Source organism: Chlorocebus sabaeus, chromosome 13 (genome assembly GCF_047675955.1).
Source record: "Chlorocebus sabaeus isolate Y175 chromosome 13, mChlSab1.0.hap1, whole genome shotgun sequence".
NCBI lineage: Eukaryota > Metazoa > Chordata > Mammalia > Primates > Cercopithecidae > Chlorocebus > Chlorocebus sabaeus.
The window spans coordinates 10096274-10120959 of NC_132916.1; the positions used below are offsets into that span (position 1 = coordinate 10096274).

The 24686-nt window shown below is 44.2% G+C and overlaps 1 protein-coding gene across 1 annotated transcript in view; it reads left to right on the forward strand.

Annotated features, from left to right (window-relative positions):
- The window catches only part of LPA (lipoprotein(a)), a 196160-nt gene that overhangs the window by 60721 nt on the left and 110753 nt on the right, over positions 1-24686 (forward strand). Inside the window, exons 13-23 of the mRNA XM_073022675.1 lie at positions 2033-2214; positions 3447-3606; positions 7589-7770; positions 8917-9076; positions 13064-13245; positions 14484-14813; positions 15105-15342; positions 15858-15936; positions 18560-18809; positions 19957-20116; positions 24101-24282. Coding sequence (XP_072878776.1) covers positions 2033-2214; positions 3447-3606; positions 7589-7770; positions 8917-9076; positions 13064-13245; positions 14484-14813; positions 15105-15342; positions 15858-15936; positions 18560-18809; positions 19957-20116; positions 24101-24282 — 2105 coding nt within the window. The remainder of the gene's footprint in view (positions 1-2032; positions 2215-3446; positions 3607-7588; positions 7771-8916; positions 9077-13063; positions 13246-14483; positions 14814-15104; positions 15343-15857; positions 15937-18559; positions 18810-19956; positions 20117-24100; positions 24283-24686) is intronic.

Genomic DNA, 24686 nt, shown 5'->3' on the forward strand with positions numbered 1-24686 from the left:
TAACATTTCAATTATATAGAACGTTGACAAAATCACAGTTTCATGAAACTCTAGGGATCAAATAGGAAATTTCAGAAACAAACAAACAAACAGAAAAAATCGTGTGTTTTGTACTTCTGTACATCACAGTTCGAAGGTAACAAGGCACAGGCATAATACGAAGAAACATCTCAGGAGAAAGTAGAGGAAAAAGAGCTGTGTCTTCCTAGAAGTACAGTGATACAAATTGCTAATGCGTTCACCTCAGAAACACTGAAAGCCGGATACCAGGGAATATTATTAAAATGATAATCTGGAACCAGAAGAGATCAACCGAGAATACTGAATCCAGCAATAAAATGCCTTGATGACGATCTATGTTGGATAAATGCATATTGTGCACTGCCCCAAACAAAGAAACCAGAAACTGCCAGACTTTGGAATGAGCAGCCTTATGTAACAAGAGATGTGACCCGAAGGAATTAGATAGAAGAAGAATAGAAGAAGAAGGGAATTTTCTGCAGTCCACATAATGTAGAATCCAGCAATTCGCAAACGTAGATAGATGTAAATGCAAAATATTTTCTTGATCAAATTTCTATGTCTTTTTCAATGAGAGTTGACTGCTTGAAGCAGAATGATAGCACTACGTTTAAGTTTAGCATATGTAGAGGTAACAATTTGAACATGTAGCATAGATCATGCAAGTAATAATTGGAAGTGTACCACTGTGTCTTACCTCATGCACGATGGTATGTAATATTAATAAAGGGTTACTGTTTGGGTTCAAAGGGATATTGCAAATCCTGGAACAATCGCAAAGTTTTGACCTCTGAGGTTTATTTTATAATAAGAATATCCCATACATTTCAAAGAGGGAAGCCAAGGAAGAAAAAGAAGTCTTTCAAGAGCTTGGGCTCTTATACCTCCAGTTGCTGACTGAACCAGCTTCCTCGAATGGAGGGTCTGAGGTTGAGACTAGGTCACAGTTGTAGAGTCTCTAGAGAGAGAGTGTTGGATCCCCAAGGCCCAGAATACATTTCCCATTTTCTCGGGCAGCCACAGGTCATGAATATGAGGATACTGAGAGGTTGGAGCAACGTTCTTGGGAGGCATAAGGAAGACCGAATGCTTCAAGATCCCCACAGCCCAAACTCCTCCCCTGCTTTGCCCTCTTCTTCATTGTTTTCTGCATCTCCATAGCTGTCCGACCTCTTCAGATCTCTTAGTCTAACCTGCCGTCTTCCTTGATGCCATGGTTCCCACTGTTCTTTCAACTCATCCCCTTTCCCTCAGTCCCAGAGTGGCTGCGGCCAGCAGAGGATAGATTGAGAGCAAGAGAGAAGGTCTCGCCCAGGAACCCATTCTAGAGATACTGCATCCTGCCTGGGAGCATATTTTCCAGGGCAGCTTTGAGAAGTCGTGCAGAAGAATCCTACTTGACTCATGTGATATGAGAATGACAGACAGTAACAGTATTTGCACAATGCGTTTCCATGTGAAATGTAGAGCCTTTTCACTAGGTTTCGAGTACATAGTATGTGAAGGTTGACCTGGAAAGGCTGTCCTTCCGGATGCCATGTTTTCTCGGAAGAACTACATGTTAATTGCAACTCCCACATTAGAATATGAAACCCTACCGAGAGAGATATGCAGAACTAGACAGATACAGATACTTTTGTGTGTGAATCAACAATGGCACAATACAGGCATCAAAATGCATACCAGGTATTCCAGAGAGATGGATTGGGCAGAAGGCAGAAGGAGAATAGTCTGATCATGTTTTGGCCATGTGTATGCATTATCTCAGTGTCTCTAAGAAGCGTTTGCTACTTTAGATTTAAAAAATGCTAATAATCTATTAAGTATGAGAAATGTGCAGAGAGGATTAGTGATTGAGAGCCGTTTGTGCTTGTGGCAATCATATGGTACTTTTAGTGGGTATATTAGAAAGGCACCAGGAAGGACCTTGTTGCCGCACAAAGGAAAGGGTGTGGGGTGCCTGTGCATAGTGTCCCACCTCTTGTGACATATATTGTTTTGGAATTTCCAGTGACTTGATCAGGAACTACTGCAGGAATCCAGATCCTGTGGCAGCCCCTTATTGTTATACGATGGATCCCAATGTCAGGTGGGAGTACTGCAACCTGACACAATGCTCAGACGCAGAAGGGACTGCCGTCGCACCTCTGAAAGTCACCCAGGTTCCAAGCCTAGAGGCTTCTTCCGAACAAGGTAAGGAGCCTGTGGTCAGACACCTACACGCTTAGACGCTGGGATGAAAAGCCATGGAAATTCCCAGTGGTGCGACAGCTTTCACTGGTCCCCAGATGCTCGCGTGTTGACTGAGTTCTGCCGTGGAGGAGGAAGCCTGCGTGCACTCTCTGGGGGAGTCAGAGGAGTGATTTCTGGTGCAACGTGGGTGGGCTGTGTCTTTAGGATGGGCCCAAACCCTCCAGGGTGATCGCCTGCACAAGTCGCCTTATTGTGAATGGAGTATCTCAGTGTCTTAGCCAACATTTTTATTGTGACATGCTCTGAGGTGTGTGATTCTTACCAAGCCAGGGAGCTTTTCCAGGAATTTCTTCAAGTAGACAGCTTTCGGTGCAATCTTCACCATTGCAGATTATGAGAAATATGACTCTGGAGACTGTCACCCTCAAGAAACCTAACAGGGCTTCCATAATTCCATATCGCCCTAGGTCTGTGGAGCAGTACATGAACTCCTAATGCTCTAAGGCTCTGCAGCCCTAGGCTTTGAAGGGAGTGATTTCTCAGTGTTCTTAAACCTCTTTCTGATGGCACGTGTACCTGGGAGGGGTCTGGAGAGAAAGAGTAGTAGACTTCTCCTTTGTTGCAATTCAGGATGCGCGGCATGAGAGGATTCCCTCTCTCCTCCAGAGGAAGAAGCTTTTGACCTGCACACATCCCTGAGAAGCAAACTGTCTTTGCCTTCAGTCAGATATAGAGGACCGTTTTCTGCCCCATGTCCCGGAAGCCAAAGACCTTGGCTTTCATGATCAGTGGTCTAGGGAAACATGCAAAATTTCCATGTCTGTTCCCACCTCTGCCCTGACAGCCGATTACCACCTGCAGCCCTCATTGCCAAATGCAGTGCCCTTTGCTCGATCCTGCCCCATCTTCCTCATGAACATTCAGTAGAGTTTCCCAGAAAGGTGCTTGCTCGTGAGCGCACTTTCCAATGAGGAGAGTAGTCTAACCTGTTCTGTATCTCTAAGGTTTCAGGTGATATATTTCCAGGAACTGACTACGGTTCTAGAATGGTAGGAATCTGTTGCTTTGGTGTTGGTTTGTTGGTTGGTTTTCTCACATCCATCAGCCTGCGGATAAGGTAAAGAGTACAGTCGTAATTCTCATAGACTTCTTCCTGGTTGTGTCATCAGTGGCTTCACATGTTTCTCTGTTCTCAGAGATACTCAGCTAGATTTCTTCTGTTTTCCTTTCAGCACTGACCAAGCAAAGGCCTGGGGTGCAGGAGTGCTACCATGGTAATGGACAGAGTTATCGAGGCACATACTTCACCACTGTCACAGGAAGAACCTGCCAAGCTTGGTCATCTATGACTCCACACTCTCATAGTCGGACCCCAGAAAACTACCCAAATGGGTAAGTCTTTGTTCTTTACCGTGAGAGAAGAAAGGGTCAACTGAAGTTTCTCTTAGAAGAGACGTGCTTCCAGCTGAGTTATCTGAACTCAACTTGTGTCAGACACAGATGATGCAGCAAAATGTCTCAGGATGATTGCCTTGGAGCTAAGGGTCTGAGAGAAGAGAACTGTTAAGCTGCCTCTCCTTCCTCCTAGTTTTATGGAACAGCAGGGTCATCTGGAGGCGAGGACATTACATTATGAAGAAAGTCAGAATGGCAAAGGACCAAACACTTAGATTACCCTTCCACAACACCCACTAAGGGTCAGTGAAGACTTTTCAATTGGAATTCTGTTATTCTGACTTCCCATTCCTGAAGGGAAGGTTGTTTGCCTTTTCTGTCTGGGCCAATGAGGAAAGAATATGTGCTTATGTATGGACAGGCAAATGTATCTCTTTCTATATCTATGTGTATTCCAACGGGGAGGGAATCACTCGGCCCTAAGTGCCAGTGGCCTGAAGGGATACAGGTTGGTGGCAAGAGAAGAGCCAAGGCAGGAAGGCAGATGAGAGTGAGGAAAGAGACGGATGCTGAAAAATAAAAGGGACAGGTAGATGGACAGAAGCGTGGGTCTGAGCAGCCCATAGCCAATTTTTTGGCCACAAGTGACTGCCAAAGACAGGGAAAAATGGTTTCTCCATGTGGGACAAGAGATGTTAGAGGACCTAGAGAATTAAGAGAGGGGCAATGATGAGCTCAACTGCATAGATGCCTTGGTTTTCTTCCTGGATACCCTTGCTGCACTGACTAGCAAGGTGATGGAGCCCAAGGAGACTCTAGCCATCTTGCTGAAGGGAGGAGAGGGATTGGAGTTTGGGATGACTGTGGTAGCTAACATTTTCTAGGTCTGCTACCAATAAGACCTGGTTTGTGGAGGAAAGGAGCTCTGCAAATACACATAGAAGTCTCCTCCATTTGTTGGCCTGACATGACGCTGCATTTGCACAGAAAATGGTTCCACAAGAAAGTATGGCAAGGAACATTTACTGAGAAACAGCAATTGCAAGAGAACAGCAAGCTCTATAAGGAAGACGGAGCTCACATAGCACTCTGGGAGATCGGAGTTCTTACCAGCTAGACTAGAGATTCCTCACAGAACACGTTGCCAGTTCAGTGGAGATGCCAGAACAGCCTTGATTTAAAAGTGGAATTAGTATATTCCTAGAAATCAGGCAGCTGCAGACCACCGCTTGCATAGCTGAACAGCCAGTGTCCAAGCATCAAATTGGTTTCCAAGTCAATGAACTGCTTGTGAGAGGAAATCTCAACTCTTTTACAAGTAAACAACAACGTCAATTGGCTCAGGTATGAGGTATCCGCAGAGTGAGTCCTAAATTTAAAATTTGACTACATGTAGAAAAGCGTTTCGTGTCATCCATGACCAGCAAATAAATCAGGAAGTACAAGCAAGCTCAGAAATGACAGAAATGATTAGAATTGCATGAAAATTTGACATATCGGTATGATAACGGATTTCAAATGTTTAAAAAAAGAATATGCAACAAACCAGATATCATATCAAGAGAAATTAACAGTATAGAATAGCAAAATCAAATTAAAGGACTAGTATTATAAATGTATGTCTTAGATGAAACTGTTACTGTATGGCCTCTTGCTCAAGTTAGATATTTCTGAAGAAAAAATTAACCAAAAAAGAAATCTACAGAACCTGCAGAACTAGCTACACACACAAACCCAAATTCAAAACACACCCTTACACGGACACATGCAAAAAAACACAAGTTCTCTCACACACAAGGACACCCCTGAAGAAATAGTGAAATACGAAATCAACAAAGCCTCACAGACATGTAGGAAAATATGAAAAGATTTTCTGCATGTGGGAAGGAAGTCACAGAAAAGAGCAAGGGAGTTTGGAGTAGAAGCAAGTACCGGAATCAAGAATGGTTGATAACTGTTCAGTTATGAGGAACATTGAAAATATCACAGTTTCATGAAACTCTATGGAACAATTAGGGAAATCGGAAGAAAAAAAAACCCAAAAATCCTGTGTGCTGTACTTCTGTACCCACAGTTCGAAGGTAACAAGGCAAAGGCATAATACGAAGAAACATCTCAGGAGAAACTGGAAGAAAAAGGGCTGTGTCTTCCTAGAAGTAGAGGGATACAAATTGCTAATGGGTTCACCTCAGAAACACTGGAAGCCACACATCAGGGAATATTATTAAAATGATAATCTGGACCCAGAAGAGTTCAACCAAGAATGCTGAATCCAGCAATAAAATGCCTTGAAGATGATCTGTGTTGGAAAAATGCATATTGTGCACTGCCCCAAACAAAGAAAGCGGAAACTGCCAGACTTTGGAATCAGCAGGCTTATGTGACAAGGGTGGTGACCCAAAGGTATTAGGTAGAGAAGAATAGAAGAAGAAGGGAACTTTCTGCAGCCCACGTAATGTAGATACCAGCAACTGGCAAATGCAGAAAGATGTAAATGCAAAATATTTTCTTGATCAAATTTCTCTATCTTTTTAAAAGAGAGTTGACCACTTGAAGCAGAATGATAGAAATATGTTTAACTTTAGCATATGTAGAGATAACAATTTGAACATGTAGCATAAATCATACCACTAATAATTGGAAGTGGACCATTGTAAGTTTCTTACTCCATGCACGATGGTATGTAATATTAATAAAAGGTTACTGTGTGGGTTCAAAGGGATATTGCGAATCCTAGAACAATCACACAGTTTTGAACTCTGAGGTTTATGGTATAAGAATATTCCATGCATTCCAAAGAGGGACGCCAAGGAAGGAAAGGAAGTCTTTCAAGAGTTCGAGCTCTTATACATCCAGTTGCTGATTGAACCAGCTTCCTGGAATGGAGGGTCTGGGGTTGAGACTAGGTCACAACTGTAGAGTCTCTAGAGAGAGAGTGTTGGATCCCCATGGCCCAGAATACATTTCCCATTTTCTCAGGCAGCCGCAGGTCATGAATTTGAGGATACTGAGAGGTCGGAGCAACCTTCTTGGGAGGCATAGGGAAGCGCGAATGCTTCAAGATCCCCGCAGCCCAAACTCCTCCCCTGCTTTGCCCCCTTCTTCATTGTTTTCTGCTCCTCCATAGCTGTCCAACCTCTTCAGCTCTCTCAGTCCACCCTGCCATATTCCTTTATGCCATGGGTCCCACTGTTCTTTCAACTCATCCCCTTTCCCTCAGTCCCAGAGTGGCTGTGGCCAGCAGAGGATAGATTGAGAGCAAGAGAGAAGGTCCTGCCCAGGAACCCATTCTAGAGATACTGCATCCTGCCTGGGAGCAAATTTTCCAGGGCAGCTTTGAGAAGTTGTGCAAAAATAAACCTACTTGACCCATGTGATATGGGAATGACAGACAGTAATAGTATTCGCACAGTGCATTTCCATGTGAAACATAGAGCCTTTTCAGTACGTTTTGGGTACATAGTGTGTGAAGGTTGACCTGGAAAGGCTATCCTTCTGGATGCCATGTTTTCTCTGAAGAACTACGTGTTGGCTGCAATTCCCACATTAGAATGTGAAGTTCTACCAAGAGAGATACTGAGAACTAGACAGATATAGATACTCTTGTATGTGAATAAACAATGGCACAATACAGACGTCAAAATCCATACCAGTTATTCCAGAGAGATGGATTGGGCAGAAGGCAGAAGGAGAATAGTCTGATCACTTTTTGGCCACGTGTGTGTATTATGTCAGTGTCTCTGAGAAGCGTTTGCTAGGCCAGATTTAAAAGAATCGTAATAACCTATTAAGTATGAGAAATGTGCAGAGAGACTAAGGGATTGAGAGCCATTTGTGCTTGTGGCAATCTTATGGTACTTTTAATGGGTATATTAGAAAGGCACAAGGAATGACCTTGTTCCTACACAAAGGAGAGGGTGTGGGGTGCCCGTGCATAGTGTCCCACCTCTTGTGACATGTATCATTTTGGAATTTTCAGTGACTTGATCAGGAACTACTGCAGGAATCCAGATCCTGTGGCTGCCCCTTATTGTTATACGATGGATCCCAATGTCAGGTGGGAGTACTGCAACCTGACACAATGCTCAGACGCAGAAGGGACTGCTGTCACATCTTCAACTGTCACCCTGGTTCCAAGCCTAGAGGCTCCTTCCGAGCAAGGTAAGGAGCCTGTGGCCAGACATCTACACGCTTAGACGCTGGGATGAAAAGCCATGGAAATTTCGACTGATGCAACAGCTTTCAATGTTCCACGGATGCTGGAGTGTTCACCGAGTTCTGTCATGTGGAAGGACGCCTCTGTGAAGTCTCTGGGGGAACTAGGGGAGTGATTTCTGGTACAACGTGGGTGGGCTGTGTCTTTAGGATGGGCACAAACCCTCCAGGGTGTGCCCAGGGTGTGCCCAGGAAGCTTTTCTAGGGATTTCTTGAAGTAGACAGCATTCGGTGCAATCTTCAGCATTGCAGATTTTGAGAAATATGACTCTGGAGCCTGGACCCTCGAGAAACCTAACAGCGCTTCCTTAATTCCATATCGCCCTGGATCTGTTAAACAGTACATGAGCTCCCAATGCTCTAAGGCTCTGCAGCCCTAGGCTTTGAAGGGAGTGATTTCTCCGTGTTCTTAAAGCTCTTTCTGATGGCACCTGTACCTGGGAGGGGTCTGGAGAGAAAGAGTAGTAGACTTCTCGTTTATTGCAATTCAGGATGCGGGGCATGAGAGGATTCCCTCTCTACTTCAAAGGAATAAGCTTTTGGCCTGCACACATCCTTGAGAAGCAAAGTGTCTTTGCCTTCAGTCAGATGTAGAGGACCGTTTTCTGGCCCATGGCCCGGAAGCCAAAGGCCTTGGCTTTCAGGATGAACGGTCTCGGGAAGCATGCAAGATTTCCGTGTCTGTCCCTGCCTCTGCCCCCGACAGCCGATTACCACCTGCAGCCCGCATTGCCAAGTGCAGTGCATTTTGCTCGATCCTGCCCCATCCTCCTCATGAACATTCAGTAGAGTTTCCCAGAAAGGTGCTTACTCATGAGTGCACTTTCCAATGAGGAGCAGTCTGATCTGTTCTGTTTCCCTAAGATTGCAGGTGAAATATTTTCAAGAACTTACTACTGTTCTAGATTGCTAGGAATCTGTTGCTTTGGTGTTGGTTTGTTGGGTGGTTTTCTCACATTCTTCAGCCTACTGATAAGGAAAAGAGTACGGTCGTAATTCTCATAAACTCCTTCCTGGTTGTGTCATCCGTGGTATCACATGTATCTCTGTTCTCAGAGATACTCAGCTTGATTTATTCTGTTTTCCTTTCAGCACCGACTGAGCAAAGGCCTGGGGTGCAGGAGTGCTACCACGGTAATGGACAGAGTTATCGAGGCACATACTTCACCACTGTGACAGGAAGAACCTGCCAAGCTTGGTCATCTATGACACCGCACTCTCATAGTCGGACCCCAGAAAACTACCCAAATGGGTATGTCTTTGTTCTTTATCGTAAGAGAAGAAAGGGTCATCTGAAGTTTCTGTTAGAAGAGACGTGCTTCAAGCTGAGTTCTCCGAACTCAACTTGTGTCAGACGCAGATGGCGTAGCAGAATGTCTCAGGATGATTGCCTTGGAGCTAAGGGTCTGAGAGAAGAGAACTGTTAAGCTGCCTCTCCTTCCTCCTAGTTTTATGGAACAGAAGGGAAATCTGGAGGTGAGGGCATCACATTATGAAGAAAGTCAGAATGGCAAACGACCAAACACTTAGATTCCCCTTCCACAACACCCACTAAGGGTCAATGAAGACTTTCCAATTGGAATTCTGTTATTCTGACTTCCAATTCCTGAAGGGAAGGTTGTGTTTGCCTTTTCTGTTGGGCTCATGAGGAAAGCTAGGTGCTTATTTATGGACAGGTAAATGTATCTCTTTCTACATCTATGTAAACTCCAATGGGGAGAGAAACACTAGGTCTTAAGTACCAGTGACCTGAAGGGATATGGGTTCACAGCAAGAGAAGAGCCAAGGCAGGAAGGGAGATGAGAGTGAGCAAAGAGACGGATGGTGAAAAACAAAAGCGATGTGGAGATGGACAGAAGCCTGGGTCTGAGCACCCCAGTTCCAATTTTTTGGCCATGAGCGACTACAAAAGACATGGAGAAATAATTTCTCCATGTGGGACAGGAGATGGTAGAGGACCTAGAGAATTGAGAGAGGGGAATGATGAGCTCAACTCCATAGATGCCTTGGCTTTCTTCCTGGATACCCTTCCTGCACTAACTAGCAAGGAGATGGAGCCCAAGGAGACTGTAGCCATCTTGCTGAAGGTAGGGGAGGGGTTGGAGTTTGGGATGACTCTGGTAACTAAAACTTTCTAGGTCTCCTACAAATAAGACCTGGTTTGTGGAGAAAAGGAGCTCTGCAAATACGCAAAGAAGTCTCCTCCAGTTGTTGGCCTGACAGGACGCTGCATGTGCACAGACAATGGTTCCACAAGAAAGTATGGCAAAGAACATTTACTGAGAAACAGCAACTACGCGAGAACAGCAAGCTCAATAAAGAAGACAGAGATCACATAGCGCTGTGGGAGACTGGAGTTCTTACCAGCTAGATGAGAGAGTCCTCACAGAACACGTTGCCATTTTTGTGGAGACCCCAGAACTGCCATAATTTAAAAGTGGTATTAATATATTCTGAGAATACAGGCAGCTGCCGACAACCCCTTTCATAGCTGAAAAGCGAGTGTCCAAGCATCAAATCGGTTTTTAAGTCAATGAACTGCCAGTGAGAGGAAATCTCAAGTCTCTTTACCAGTAAACAAGAAAGTCAATTGGCTCAGCTATGAGGTATCCCAAGAGTGAGTCCTAATTTTAAACTTTGACTACATGGAGGAAAGCATTTTGTGTGATCCATAACCAGGAGAGAAATCAGGCAATACAAACAAGCTCAGAAATGACAGAAATGATTAGAATTGCATGAAAATTTGACATATCTGTATGACAACCGAGTTCAAATAATTAAAAAAATGAATGAAAAAAAACCCAGATGTCATATCAAGAGAAATTTACAGTATAGAATAGCCAAATCAAATTAAAGAACTAATATAAAAACAGTATGTCTTAAATGGAAAAATTACTGCATGGCCACCTTATCAAGTTAGACATTTCCGAAGAAAAAAATTAACCAAAAAGCAATTCTCCAGAACCTACAGAACTACTTACACACACACACCCAAATTCAAAACATACCCCTACATGGACACACGCAAAATCTCACAAGTTCTCTCACACACAAGGACACTCCTGAAGAAATAGTGAAATACGAAATCAACTGAGCCTCACAGACATGTAGGAAAATATGAAAAAATTTCTTGCATGTGGGAAGCAAGTCACAGAAAAGAGCAAAGCAGTTTGGAGTCGGAGCAAGTACCGGAATCAAGGATGGTTGATAACTTTTCAATTATGAAGAACGTTGACAAAATCACCGTTTCATGAAACTTAGGGATCAAATAGGAAATTTCAGAAAGAAACAAACAAACAGAAAAAACCGTGTGTGTTGTACTTCTGTACATCACAGTTCGAAGGTAACAAGGCAAAGGCATAATACGAAGAAACTTCTCCGGAGAAAGTGGAGGAAAAAGAGCTGTGTCTTCCTAGAAATACAGTGATACAAATTGCTAATGCGTTCACCTCAGAAACACTGGAAGCCGGATGCCAGGGAATATTATTAAAATGATAATCTGGAACCAGAAGAGATCAACCGAGAATGCTGCATCCAGCAATAAAATGCCTTGATGACGATCTATGTTGGATAAATGCATATTGTGCACTGCCCCAAACAAAGAAACCGGAAACTGCCAGACTTTGGAATGAGCAGCCTTATGTAACAAGAGATGTGACCCGAAGGAATTAGATAGAAGAAGAATAGAAGAAGAAGGGAACTTTCTGCGCCCATATAATGTAGAATCCAGCAATTCGTAAATGCAGATAGATGTAAATGCAAAATATTTTCTTGATCAAATTTCTATGTCTTTTTGAATGAGAGTTGACTGCTTGAAGCAGAATGATAGCACTATGTTTAAGTTTAGCATATGTAGAGGTAACAGGTTGAACAGGTAGCATAAATCATGCAGGTAATAATTGGAAGTGTACCACTGTGTCTTACCTCATGCACGATGGTATGTAACATTAATAAAAGGTTACTGTGTGGGTTCAAAGGGATATTGCAAATCCTAGAGCAATCGCAAAGTTTTGACCTCTGAGTTTTATTTTATAATAAGAATATTCCATGCATTCCAAAGCGGGAAGCCATGGAAGAAAACGAAGTCTTTCAAGAGCTTAGGCTCTTATACATCCAGTTGCGGATTGAACCAGTTTCCTGGAATGGAGGGTCTGAGGTTGAGACTAGGTCACAGTTGTAGAGTCTCTAGAGAGAGAGTGTTGGATCCCCATGGCCCAGAATACATTTCCCATTTTCTCAGGCAGCCACAGGTCATGAATGTGAGGATACTGACAGTTTGCAGCAACGTTCTTGGGAGGCATAAGGAAGAGCGAATGCTTCAAGATCCCCGCAGCCCAAACTCCTCCCCTGCTTTGCCCCCTTCTTCATTGCTTTCTGCTCCTCCGTAGCTGTCCGACCTCTTCAGATCTCTTAATCTACCCTGCCGTCTTCCTTGATGCCATGGTTCCCACTGTTCTTTCAACTCATCTGCTTTCCCTGAGTCCCGGAGTAGCTGCGGTCAGCAGAGGATAGATTGAGAGCAAGAGAGAAGGTCCTGCCCAGGAACCCATTCTAGATACACTGCATCCTGCCTGGGAGAAAATTTTTCAGGGCAGCTTTGAGAAGTCGTGTGGAAAGAAACCTACTTGACGCACATGATATGAGAATGACAGATAGTAATATTATTTGCACGATGCGTTTCCATGTGAAACGTAGAGCCTTTTCACTAGGTTTTGAGTACATAGTATGGGAAGGTTGACCTGGAAAGGCTGTCCTTCTGGATACCATGTTTCTCGGAAGAACTACACGTTAGTCGCAACTCCCACTTTAGAATATGAAGCCCTACCGAGTGAGATACGCAGACCTAGACAGATACAGATACTTTTGTGTGTGAATCAACAATGGCACAATACAGACGTCAAAATGCATACCAGTTATTCCAGAGAGATGGATTGGGCAGAAGGTAGAAGGAGAATAGTCTGATCATGTTTTGGCCACGTGTATGCATTATCTCAGTGTCTCTAGGAAGCGTTTGCTCCTTTAGATTTACAGAAATAGTAATAATCTATTAAGTATGAGAAATGTGCAGAGAGGATTAGTGATTGAGAGCCATTCGTGCTTGTGGCAATCATATGGTACTTTTAATGGGTATATTAGAAAGGCACCAGGAACGACCTTGTTCCTGCACAAAGGAGAGGGTGTGGGGTGCCCATGTATAGTGTCCCACCTCTTGTGACATGTATGGTTTTGGAATTTCCAGTGGCTTGATCAGGAACTACTGCAGGAATCCAGATCCTGTGGCAGCCCCTTATTGTTATACGATGGATCCCAATGTCAGGTGGGAGTACTGCAACCTGACACAATGCTCAGACCCAGAAGGGACTGCCATCGCACCTCCAAATGTCACCCCGGTTCCAAGCCTAGAGGCTCCTTCCGAACAAGGTAAGGAGCCTGTGGCCAGACACCTACACGCTTAGACTCTGGGATGAAAAGCCATGGAAATTCCCAGTGGTGCGGCGGCTTTCAATGGTTCACGGATGTTCGAGTGTTGACTGAGTTCTGCCATGTAGGAGGAAGCCTGCGTGCACTTTCTGGGGAAGTCAGTGGAGTGATTTCTGGTACAACGTGGGTGGGCTGTGTCCTTAGGATGGGCCCAAACCCTCCAGGGTGATTGCCTGCACAAGTCACCTCGTTGTAAAATGGACTATCTCAGTGTCTTAGCCAACATTTTTATTGTGACATGCTCTGAGGTGTGTGACTCTTTCCAAGCCAAGGAGCATTTCCGGGGATTTCTTCAAGTAGACAGCATTGGGTATTGGGTGCAATCTTCAGCATTGCAGATTCCGAGAAATATGACTCTGGAGCCTGTCGCCCTGGAGAAACCTAACAGGGCTTCCTTAATTCCATATCGCCCTGGGTCTGTGGAGCAGTACATGAGCTCCCAATGCTCTAAGGCTCTGCAGCCCTAGGCTTTGAAGGGAGTGATTTCTCAGTGTTCTTAAACCTCTTTCTGATGGCACTTGTACCTGGGAGGGGTCTGGAGGGAACGAGTAGTCGGCTTCTCCTTTATTGCCATTCAGGATGCCGGGCACGAGAGGATTCCTTCTCTCCTCCACAGGAATAAGCTTTTGGCCTGCAGACATCCCTGAGAAGCAAAGTGTCGTTGCCTACAGTCAGATATAGAGGACCGTTTTCTGCCCCATGGCCCGGAAGCCAAAGGCCTTGGCTTTCATGAACAATGGTCTAGGGAAACATGCAAAATTTCCATGTCTTTCCCCGCCTCTGTCTCCGACAGCCGATTACCACCTGTAGCCCGCATTGCCCAATGCGTGCCCTTTGCTCGATCTTACCCAATCTTCCTGATGAACATTCAGTAGAGTTTCTCAGAACGGTGCTTGCTCGTGAGTGCACTTTCCAATGAGGAGGAGTCTGAGTTGTTCTGTTTCTCTCAGGTTACAGGTGAAATATTTCCAAGAACTGACTACAGTTCTAGAATGGTAGGAATCTGTTGCTTTAGTGTTGGTTTGTTGTTCGGTTTTCTCACATCCCTCGGCCTACAGATAAGGAAAAGAGTACGGTCGTAATTCTCATAAACTCCTTTCTGGTTGTGTCATCAGTGGCTTCACATGTATCTCTGTTCTCAGAGATACTCAGCTTGATTTCTTCTGTTTTCCTTTCAGCACCGACTGAGCAAAAGCCTGGGGTGCAGGAGTGCTACCACGGTAATGGACAGAGTTATCGAGGCACATACTTCACCACTGTCACAGGAAGAACCTGCCAAGCTTGGTCGTCTATGAAACCACACTCTCATAGTCGGACCCCAGAAAACTACCCAAATGGGTATGTCTTTGTTCTTTACCGTAAGAGAAGAAAGGGTCAACTGAAGTTTCTGTTAGAAGAGACGTGCTTCAAGCTGAGTTCTCCGAACTCAACTTGTGTCAGACGCAGATGGTGCAGCAAAATGTCTCAGGATGATTGCCTTGGAGCTAAGGGTCTGAGAGAAGAGAACTGTTAAGCTGCCTCTCCTTCCTCCTAGTTTTATGGAGCAGAAGGGAAATCTGGAGGCAAGGACATCACATTATGAAGAAAGTCTGAATCGCAAATGACCAAACACTTAGATTACCCTTCCGCAACACCCACTAAGGGTCAATGAAGACTTTCCAATGAGAATTCTGTTATTCCTACTTCCAATTCCTGAAGGAAGGTTGTGTTTGCCTTCTCTGTCTGGGCTCATGAGGAAAGATAGTTGCTTATTTATGGACAGGTAAATGTACCTCTCTCTACATCTATGTAAACTCCAGTGGGGAGGGAAACACTCGACCTTAAGTACCAGTGGCCTGAAGGGATACGGGTTCGCAGCAAGAGAAGAACCAAGGCAGGAAGGCAGATGCAAGTGAACAAAGAGACAGATGCTGAAAAGCAAAAGGGATGGGGAGATGGACAGAAGCCTGGGTCTGAGCACCCAAGGGCCAATTTTTTTGGTCACAAGCGATTACGAAAGACATGGAGAAATGGTTTCTCCATGTGGGACAAGAGATGGTAGGGGACTTAGAGAATTGAGAGAGGGGCAATGATGAGCTCAACTCCATGGATGCCTTGGCTTTCTTCCTGGATACGCTTCCTGCACTGACTAGCAAGGAGATGGAGCCCAAGCAGACTGTAGCCATCTTGGTGAAGGTAGGGGAGGGATTGGAGTTTGGGATGACTCTGGTAGCTTAAACTTTCTAGGTCTGCTACAAATAAGACCTAGTTTGTGGAGGAAAGGAGCTCTACAAATACACGTAGAAGTCTCCTCCAGTTGTTGGCCTGAGATGACGCTGCATGTGCACAGACAATGGTTCCACAAGAAAGTATGGCAAAGAACATTTACTGAGAAACAGCAACTTCAAGAGAACAGCAAGCTCAATAAAGAAGACAGAGATCACATAGCACTGTGGGAGACTGAAGTTCTACCAGCTAGATGAGAGAGTCCTCACAGAACACGTTGTGAATTCCGTGGAGACCCCAGAACAGCCATAATTTAAAAATGGCATTAATATTTTCCTAAAATACAGGCAGCTGCAGACAACTCCTTGCATAGCTGAAAAGCGAGTGTCCAAGCATCAAATCGGTTTCCAAGTCAATGAACTGCCAGTGAGAGGAAATCTCAAGTCTCTTTACAGGTAAACAAGAAAGTCAATTGGCTCAGCTATGAGGTATCCCAAGAGTGAGTCCTAATTTTAAACCTTGACTACATGTAGGAAAGTGTTTCGTGTGATCCATAACGAGGAGAGAAATCAGGCAATACAAATGATCTAAGAAATGACAGAAATGATTAGAGTTGCATGAAAATTTGGCATATCAGTATGACAGCTGATTTTAAATATTTAAAAAAATGAATATGAAACAAACCAGATATTGTATGAAGAGAAATTAACAGTATAGAGTAGCCAAATCAAATTAAAGAACTAATATAAAAACAGTATGTCTTAAATGAAAAAATTACTGTATGGCCACCTGATCAAGTTAGACATTTCAGAAGAAAAAATTAACCAAAGAGCAATTCAACAGAACGTGCAGAACTAGTTACACACACACACCCAAATTCAAACCACACCCGTACAGGAAACACGTCAAAACTCACAAGTTCTCTCACACACAAGGACACCCCTGAAGTAATAGTGAAATACGAAATCAACCGAGCCTCACAGACATGTAGGAAAACATGAAAAGATTTCTTGCATGTGGGAAGCAAGTCACAGAAAAGAGCAAGGCAGTTTGGAGTCGAAGCAAGTACCAGAATCAAGGATGGCTGGTAATTTTTCAATTATGAAGAACGTTGACAAAATCACAGTTTCATGAAACTCTAGGGATCAAATAGGAAATTTTAGAAACAAACAAACAGAAGAAACCGTGTGTTTTGTACTTCTGTACATCACAGTTCGAAGGTTACAAGGCAAAGGCATAATACGAAGAAACATCTCAGGAGAAGTAGAGGAAAAAGAGCTGTGTCTTCCTAGAAGTACAGTGATACAAATTGCTAATGCGTTCACCTCAGAAACACTGGAAGCCCGATACCAAGGAATATTATTAAAATGATAATCTGGAACCAGAAGAGATCAACCGAAAATGCTGAATCCAGCAATAAAATGCCTTGATGATGATCTATGTTGGATAAATGCATATTGTGCACTGCCCCAAACAGAGAAACCAGAAACTGCCAGACTTTGGAATGAGCAGCCTTATGTAACAAGAGATGTGACCCGAAGGAATTAGATAGAAGAAGAATAGAAGAAGAAGGGAAATTTCTGCAGCCCACATAATGTAAAATCCAGCACTTCACAAACGTAGATAGATATAAATGCAAAATATTTTCTTGATCAAATTTCTATGTCTTTTTGAATGAGAGTTGACTGCTTGAAGCAGAATGATAGCACTATGTTTAAGTTTAGCATATGTAGAGGTAACAATTTGAACATGTAGCGTAAATCATGCAGGTAATAATTGGAAGTGTACCACTGTGTCTTTCCTCATGCACGATGGTATGTAATATTAATAAAAGGTTACTGTTTGGGTTCAAAGGGATATTGCAAATCCTGGAGCAATCGCAAAGTTTTGACCTCTGAGGTTTATGTTATAATAAGAATATCCCACGCATTCCAAAGAGGGAAGCCAAGGAAGAAAAAGAAGTCTTTCAAGAGCTCGGGCTCTTATAGCTCCAGTTGCTGACTGAACCAGCTTCCTGGAATGGAGGGTCTGAGGTTGAGACTAGGTCACAGTTGTAGAGTCTCTAGAGAGAGAGTGTTGGATCCCCATGGCCCAGAATACATTTCCCATTTTCTCAGGCAGCCACAGGTCATGAATGTGAGGATACTGAGAGGTTGGAGCAACGTTCTTGGGAGGCATAAGGAAGAGCGAATGCTTCAAGATCCCCGCAGCCCAAACTCCTCACCTGCTTTGCCCCCTTCTTCATTGCTTTCTGCATCTCCATAGCTGTCCTACGTCTTCAGATGTCTTAGTCTACCCTGCCATCTTCCTTGATGCCATGGGTCCCACTGTTCTTTCAACTCATCCGCTTTCCTTCAGTCCCGGAGTGGCTGTGGCCAGCAGAGGATAGATTGAGAGCAAGAGAGAAGGTCCTTCGCAGGATCCCATTCTAGAGATACTGCATCCTGCCTGGGAGCAAATTTTGCGGGGCAGCTTTGAGAAATCGTGCAGAAATAAACCTACTTGACTCACTTGATATGGGAATGACAGGCACTAATAGTATTTGCACAGTGCGTTTCCTTGTGAAACGTAGAGCCTTTTCAGTACATTTTGGGTACATAGTGTGTGAAGGTTGACCTGGAAAGGCTATCCTTCTGGATGATATGTTTTCTCTGAAGAACTATGTGTTAGTTGCAATTCCCACATTAGAATATGAAGTCCTACCAAGAGAGATACTGAGAACTAGACAGATACAGATATTTCTCTATGTGAATAAACAATGGCACAATACAGACGTCAAAATCCATACCAGTTATTCCAGAGAGATGGATTGGGCAGAAGGCAGAAGGAGAATAGTCTGATCATGTTTTGGCCACGTGTGTGTATTATGTCATTGTCTCTAAGAAGCAATTCCTACTTTAGATTCAAAAAAATCATAATTATCTATTAAGTATGAGAAAGGTGCAGGGAGGATTAGGGATTGAGAGCTATTTGTGCTTGTGGCAATCATATAGTACTTTTAATGGGTATATTAGAAAGGCACCGGTAATGACCTTGTTGCCGCACAAAGGAGAGGGTGTGGGGTGCCCCTGCATATTGTCCCACCTCTTGTGACATGTATCCTTTTGGAATTTCCAGTGGCTTGATCAAGAACTACTGCAGGAATCCAGATCCTGTGGCAGCCCCTTATTGTTATACGATGGATCCCAATGTCAGGTGGGAGTACTGCAACCTGACACAATGCTCAGACGCAGAAGGGACTGCTGTCACATCTCCGACTGTCACCCCGGTTCCAAGCCTAGAGGCTCCTTCCCAGCAAGGTAAGGAGCCTGTGGCCAGACATCTACACGCTTAGACGCTGGGATGAAAAGCCATGGAAATTCCGACTGATGCAGCAGCTTTCAATGTTCCAAGGATGCTGGAGTGTTGACCGAGTTCTGTCATGTAGGAGGAAGCCTCTGTGTACTCTCTGGGGGAGCCAGCGGAGTGATTTCTGGTACAACGTGGGTGGGCTGTGTCTTTAGGATGGGCCCAAACCCTCCAGGGTGTGCCCAGCGTGTTCCCAGGAAGCTTTTCTAGGGATTTCTTCAAGTAGACAGCATTCGGTGCAATCTTCAGCATTGCAGATTCTGAGAAATATGACTCTGGAGCCTGTGAACCTCGAGAAACCTAATAGGGCTTCCTTAATTCCATATCGCCCAGGGTCTGTGGAGCAGTACATGAATTCCCAATGCTCTAAGGCTCTGCAGCCCTAGGCTTTGAAGGGAGTGATTTCTCCGTGTTCTTAAAGCTCTTTCTGATGGCACCTGTACCCGGGAGGGGTCTGGAGAGAAAGAGTAGTAGACTTCTCGTTTATTGCAATTCAGGATATGGGGCAATGAGAGGATTCCCTCTCTCCTCCAGAGGAGTAAGCTTTTGGCCTGCACACATCCCTGAGAAGCAAAGTGTCTTTGCCTTCAGTCAGATGTAGAGGACCGTTTTCTGCCCCATGGCCCGGAAGCCAAAGGCCTTGGCTTTCATGATCAACGCTCTCGGGAAACATGCAAGATTTCTATGTCTGTCCCCGCGTCTACCCCTGACTGCCGATTACCACCTGCAGCCCACATTGCCAAATGCAGTGCCCTTTGCTCGATCCTGCCCCATATTCCTCAGGAACATTCAATAGAGTTTCCTAGAAAGGTGCTTACTCGTGAGCGCACTTTACTCGTGGAGCAGTCTGATCTGTTCGGTTTCTCTAAGGTTTCAGGTTAAATATTTCCAAGAACTTACTACGGTTCTAGAATGGTAGGAGTCTGTTGCTTTGATGTTGGTTTGTTGGTCGGTTTTCTCACATCCCTCGGCCTATGGATAAGGAAAAGAGTACGGTCGTAATTCTCATAGACTCCTTTCCGGTCATGTCATCAGTGGCTTCACATGTTACTCTGTTCTCAGAGATACTCAGCTTGATTTCTTCTGTTTTCCTTTCAGCACCAACTGAGCAAAAGCCTGGGGTGCAGGAGTGCTACCACGGTAATGGGCAGAGCTATCGAGGCACATACTTCACCACTGTGACAGGAAGAACCTGCCAAGCTTGGTCATCTATGACACCGCACTCTCATAGTCGGACCCCAGAAAACTACCCAAATGGGTATGTCTTTGTTCTTTACTGTAAGAGAAGAAAGGGTCAACTGAAGTTTCTGTTGGAAGAGACGTGCTTCAAGCTGAGTTCTCCGAACTCAACTTGTGTCAGACGCAGATGGCATAGCAACATGACTCAGGATGATTGCCTTGAAGCTAAGGGTCTGAGAGAAGAGAACTGTTAAGCTGCCTCTCCTTCCTCCTAGTTTTATGGAGCAGAAGGAACGTCTGGAGGCGAGGACATCACATTATGAAGAAAGTCAGAATGACAAACGACCATACACTTAGATTCCCCTTCCAACAACACCCACTAAGGGTCAATGAAGACTTTCCAATTGGAAATCTGTTATTCTGACTTCTAATTCCTGAAGGGAAGTTTGTGTTTTCCTTTTCTGTCTGGGTCAATGAGGAAAGAATATGTGCTTATGTATCGACAGGCAAATGTATCTCTTTCTATACCTAGGTATATTCCAATGTTGAGGTAAACACTCGGCCCTAAGTACCAGTGGCCTGAAGGGATACAGGTTGGTGGCAAGAGAAGAGCCAAGGCAGGAGGCAGATGAAAGTCAGCAAAGAGACGGATGCTGAAAAGTAAAAGGGACGTGTAGATGGACAGAAGCGTGGGTCTGAGCAGCCCATGGCCAATTTTTTGGCCACAAGTGACTGCCAAAGACATGGAAAAATGGTTTCCCCATGTGGGACAAGAGATGGTAGAGGACCTAGAGAAATGAGAGAGGGGCAATGATGAGCTCAACTCCATAGATGCCTTGGCTTTGTTCCTGGATACCCTTCCTGCACTGACTAGCAAGGAGATGGAGCCCAAGCAGACTGTAGCCATCTTGCTGAAGGGAGGAGAGGGATTGGAGTTTGGGATGACTCTGATAGCTAACATTTTCTAGGTCTGCTACCAATAAGACCTAGTTTGTGGAGGAAAGGAGCTCTGCAAATACGCATAGAAGTCTCCTCCAGTTGTTGGCCTGACATGATGCTGCATGTGCACAGAAAATGGTTCCACAAGAAAGTATAGCAAAGAACATTTACTGAGAAACAGCAACCAGAAGAGAACAGCAAGCTCAATAAAGAAGACGGAGCTCACATAACACTCAGGGAGATCGGAGTTCTTACCAGCTAGACCAGAGAGTCCTCACAAACACGTTGCCAATTCAGTGGAGACCCCTGAACAGCCTTGAATTAAAAGTGGAATTAGTATATTCCTAGAAATCAGGCAGCTGCAGACTGCCGCTTGCATAGCTGAACAGCCAGTGTCCAAGCATCAAATCGGTTTCCAAGTCAATGAACTGCCTGTGAGAGGAAATCTCAACTCTCTTTACAAGTAAACAAGAAAGTCAATTGGCTCAGCTATGTGGTATCCGCAGAGTGAGTCCTAAATTTAAAATTTGACTACATGTAGAAAAGCGTTTCGTGTCATGACCAGTAAATAAATCCGGAAGTACAAGCAAGCTCAGAAATGACGGAAAAGATTAGAATTGCATGAAAATTTGACATATCGGTATGATAACGGATTTCAAATGTTTAAAAAAAGAATATGCAACAAACCAGATATCATATCAAGAGAAATTAACAGTATAGAATAGCGAAATCAAATTAAAGGACTAGTATTAAAAATGTATGTCTTAGATGAAAAAGTTACTGCATGGCCTCTTGCTCAAGTTAGATATTTCTGAAGAAAAAATTAACCAAAAAAGAAATCTACAGAACCTGCAGAACTAGCTACACACACAAACCCAAATTCAAAACACACCCGTACACGGACACATGCAAAAACTCACAAGTTCTCTCACACACAAGGACAACCCTGAAGAAATAGTGAAATACGAAATCAACAAAGCCTCACAGACATGTAGGAAAATATGAAAAGATTTTCTGCATGTGGGAAGGAAGTCACAGAAAAGAGCAAGGGAGTTTGGAGTAGAAGCAAGTACCGGAATCAAGAATGGTTGATAACTGTTCAGTTATGAGGAACATTGAAAATATCACAGTTTCATGAAACTCTATGGAACAATTAGGGAAATCAGAAGAAAAAAAAAAACAATAAAAAACCTGTGTGCTGTACTTCTGTACCCACAGTTCGAAGGTAACAAGGCAAAGGCATAATACGAAGAAACATCTCAGGAGAAACTGGAAGAAAAAGGGCTGTGTCTTCCTAGAAGTAGAGGGATACAAATTGCTAATGGGTTCACCTCAGAAACACTGGAAGTCGCACACCAGGGAATATTATTAAAATGATAATCTGGACCCAGAAGAGATCAACCAAGAATGCTGAATCCAGCAATAAAATGCCTTGAAGATGATCTGTGTTGGATAGATGCATATTGTGCACTGCCCCAAACAAAGAAACTGGAAACTGCCAGACTTTGGAATCCGCAGGCTTATGTGACAAGAGTGGTGACCCAAAGGTATTAGACAGAAGAAGAATAGAAGAAGAAGGGAACTTTCTGCAGCCCATGTAATGTAGATACCAGCAACTGGCAAATGCAGATAGATGTAAATGCAAAATATTTTCTTGATCAAATTTCTATATCTTTTTAAATGAGAGTAGACTACTTGAAGCAGAATGATAACAATATGTTTAACTTTAGCATATGTAGAGGTAAGAATTTGAACATGTAGCACAAATCATGCAGGCAATAATTGGAAGTGGACCATTATAAGTGTCTTACTCCATGCACGATGGTATGTAATATTAATAAAAGGTTACTGTGTGGGTTCAAAGGGATATTGCGAATCCTATAACAATCACACAGTTTTGAACTCTGAGGTTTATGGCATAAGAATATTCCATGCATTCCAAAGAGGGACGCCAAGGAAGGAAAGGAATTCTTTCAAGAGTTCGGGCTCTTAAACATCCAGTTGCTGATTGAACCAGCTTCCTGGAATGGAGGGTCTGGGGTTGAGACTAGGTCACAACTGTAGAGTCTCTAGAGAGAGAGTGTTGGATCCCCATGGCCCATAATACATTTCCCATTTTCTCAGGCAGCCGCAGGTCATTATTTTGAGGATGCTGAGAGGTTGGAGCAACCTTCTTGGGAGGCATAGGGAAGCACGAATGCTTCAAGATCCCCACAGCCCAAACTCCTCCCCTGCTTTGCCCCCTTCTTCATTGTTTTCTGCTCCTCCATGGCTGTCCAACCTCTTCAGCTCTCTCAGTCCACCCTGCCGTATTCCTTTATGCCATGGGTCCCACTGTTCTTTCAACTCATCCCCTTTCCCTCAGTCCCAGAGTGGCTGTGGCCAGCAGAGGATAGATTGAGAGCAAGAGAGAAGGTCCTGCCCAGGAACCCATTCTAGAGATACTGCATCCTGCCTGGGGGCAAGTTTTCCAGGGCAGCTTTGAGAAGTCGTGCAAAGATAAACCTACTTGACCCACGTGGTATGGGAATGACAGACAGTAATGGTATTCGCACAGTGCATTTCCATGTGAAACATAGAACCTTTTCAGTACGTTTTGGGTACATAGTGTGTGAAGGTTGACCTGGAAAGGCTATCCTTCTGGATGCCATGTTTTCTCTGAAGAACTACGTGTTGGCTGCAATTCCCACATTAGAATGTGAAGTTCTACCAAGAGAGATACCGAGAACTAGACAGATATAGATACTCTTGTAGGTGAATAAACAATGGCACAATACAGACGTCAAAATCCATACCAGTTATTCCAGAGAGATGGATTGGGCAGAAGGCAGAAGGAGAATAGTCTGATCACTTTTTGGCCACATGTGTGTATTATCTCAGTGTCTCTAAGAAGCGTTTGCAAGGCTAGATTTAAAAGAATCGTAATAATCTACTAAGTATGAGAAATGTGCAGAGAGAACAAGAGATTGAGAGCCATTTGTACTTGTGACAATCATTTGGTACTTTTAATGGGTATATTAGAAAGGCACAAGGAATGACCTTGTTCCTACACAAAGGAGAGAGTGTGGGGTGCCCCTGCATGTTGTCCCACCTCTTGTGACATGTATCGTTTTGGAATTTTCAGTGACTTGATCAGGAACTACTGCAGGAATCCCGATCCTGTGGCAGCCCCTTATTGTTATACGATGGATCCCAATGTCAGGTGGGAGTACTGCAACTTGACACAATGCTCAGACGCAGAAGGGACTGCTGTCACATCTCCGACTGTCACCCCGGTTCCAAGCCTAGAGGCTCCTTCTGAGCAAGGTAAGGAGCCTGTGGCCAGACATCTACACGCTTAGACGCTGGGATGAAAATCCATGGAAATTCCGACTGATGCAACAGCTTTCAATGTTCCACGGATGCTGGAGTGTTCACCGAGTTCTGTCATGTGGGAGGAAGCCTCCGTGCACTCTCTGGGGGAGCCAGCGGAGTGATTTCTGGTACAACGTGGGTGGGCTGTGTCTTTAGGATGGGCCCAAACCCTCCAGGGTGTGCCCAGGGTGTGCCCAGGAAGCTTTTCTAGGGATTTCTTCAAGTAGACAGCATTCGGTGCAATCTTCAGCATTGCAGATTCCGAGAAATATGACTCTGGAGCCTGTGACCCTCGAGAAACCTAACAGCGCTTCCTTAATTCCATATTGCCCTGGGTCTGTGGAGCAGTACATGCG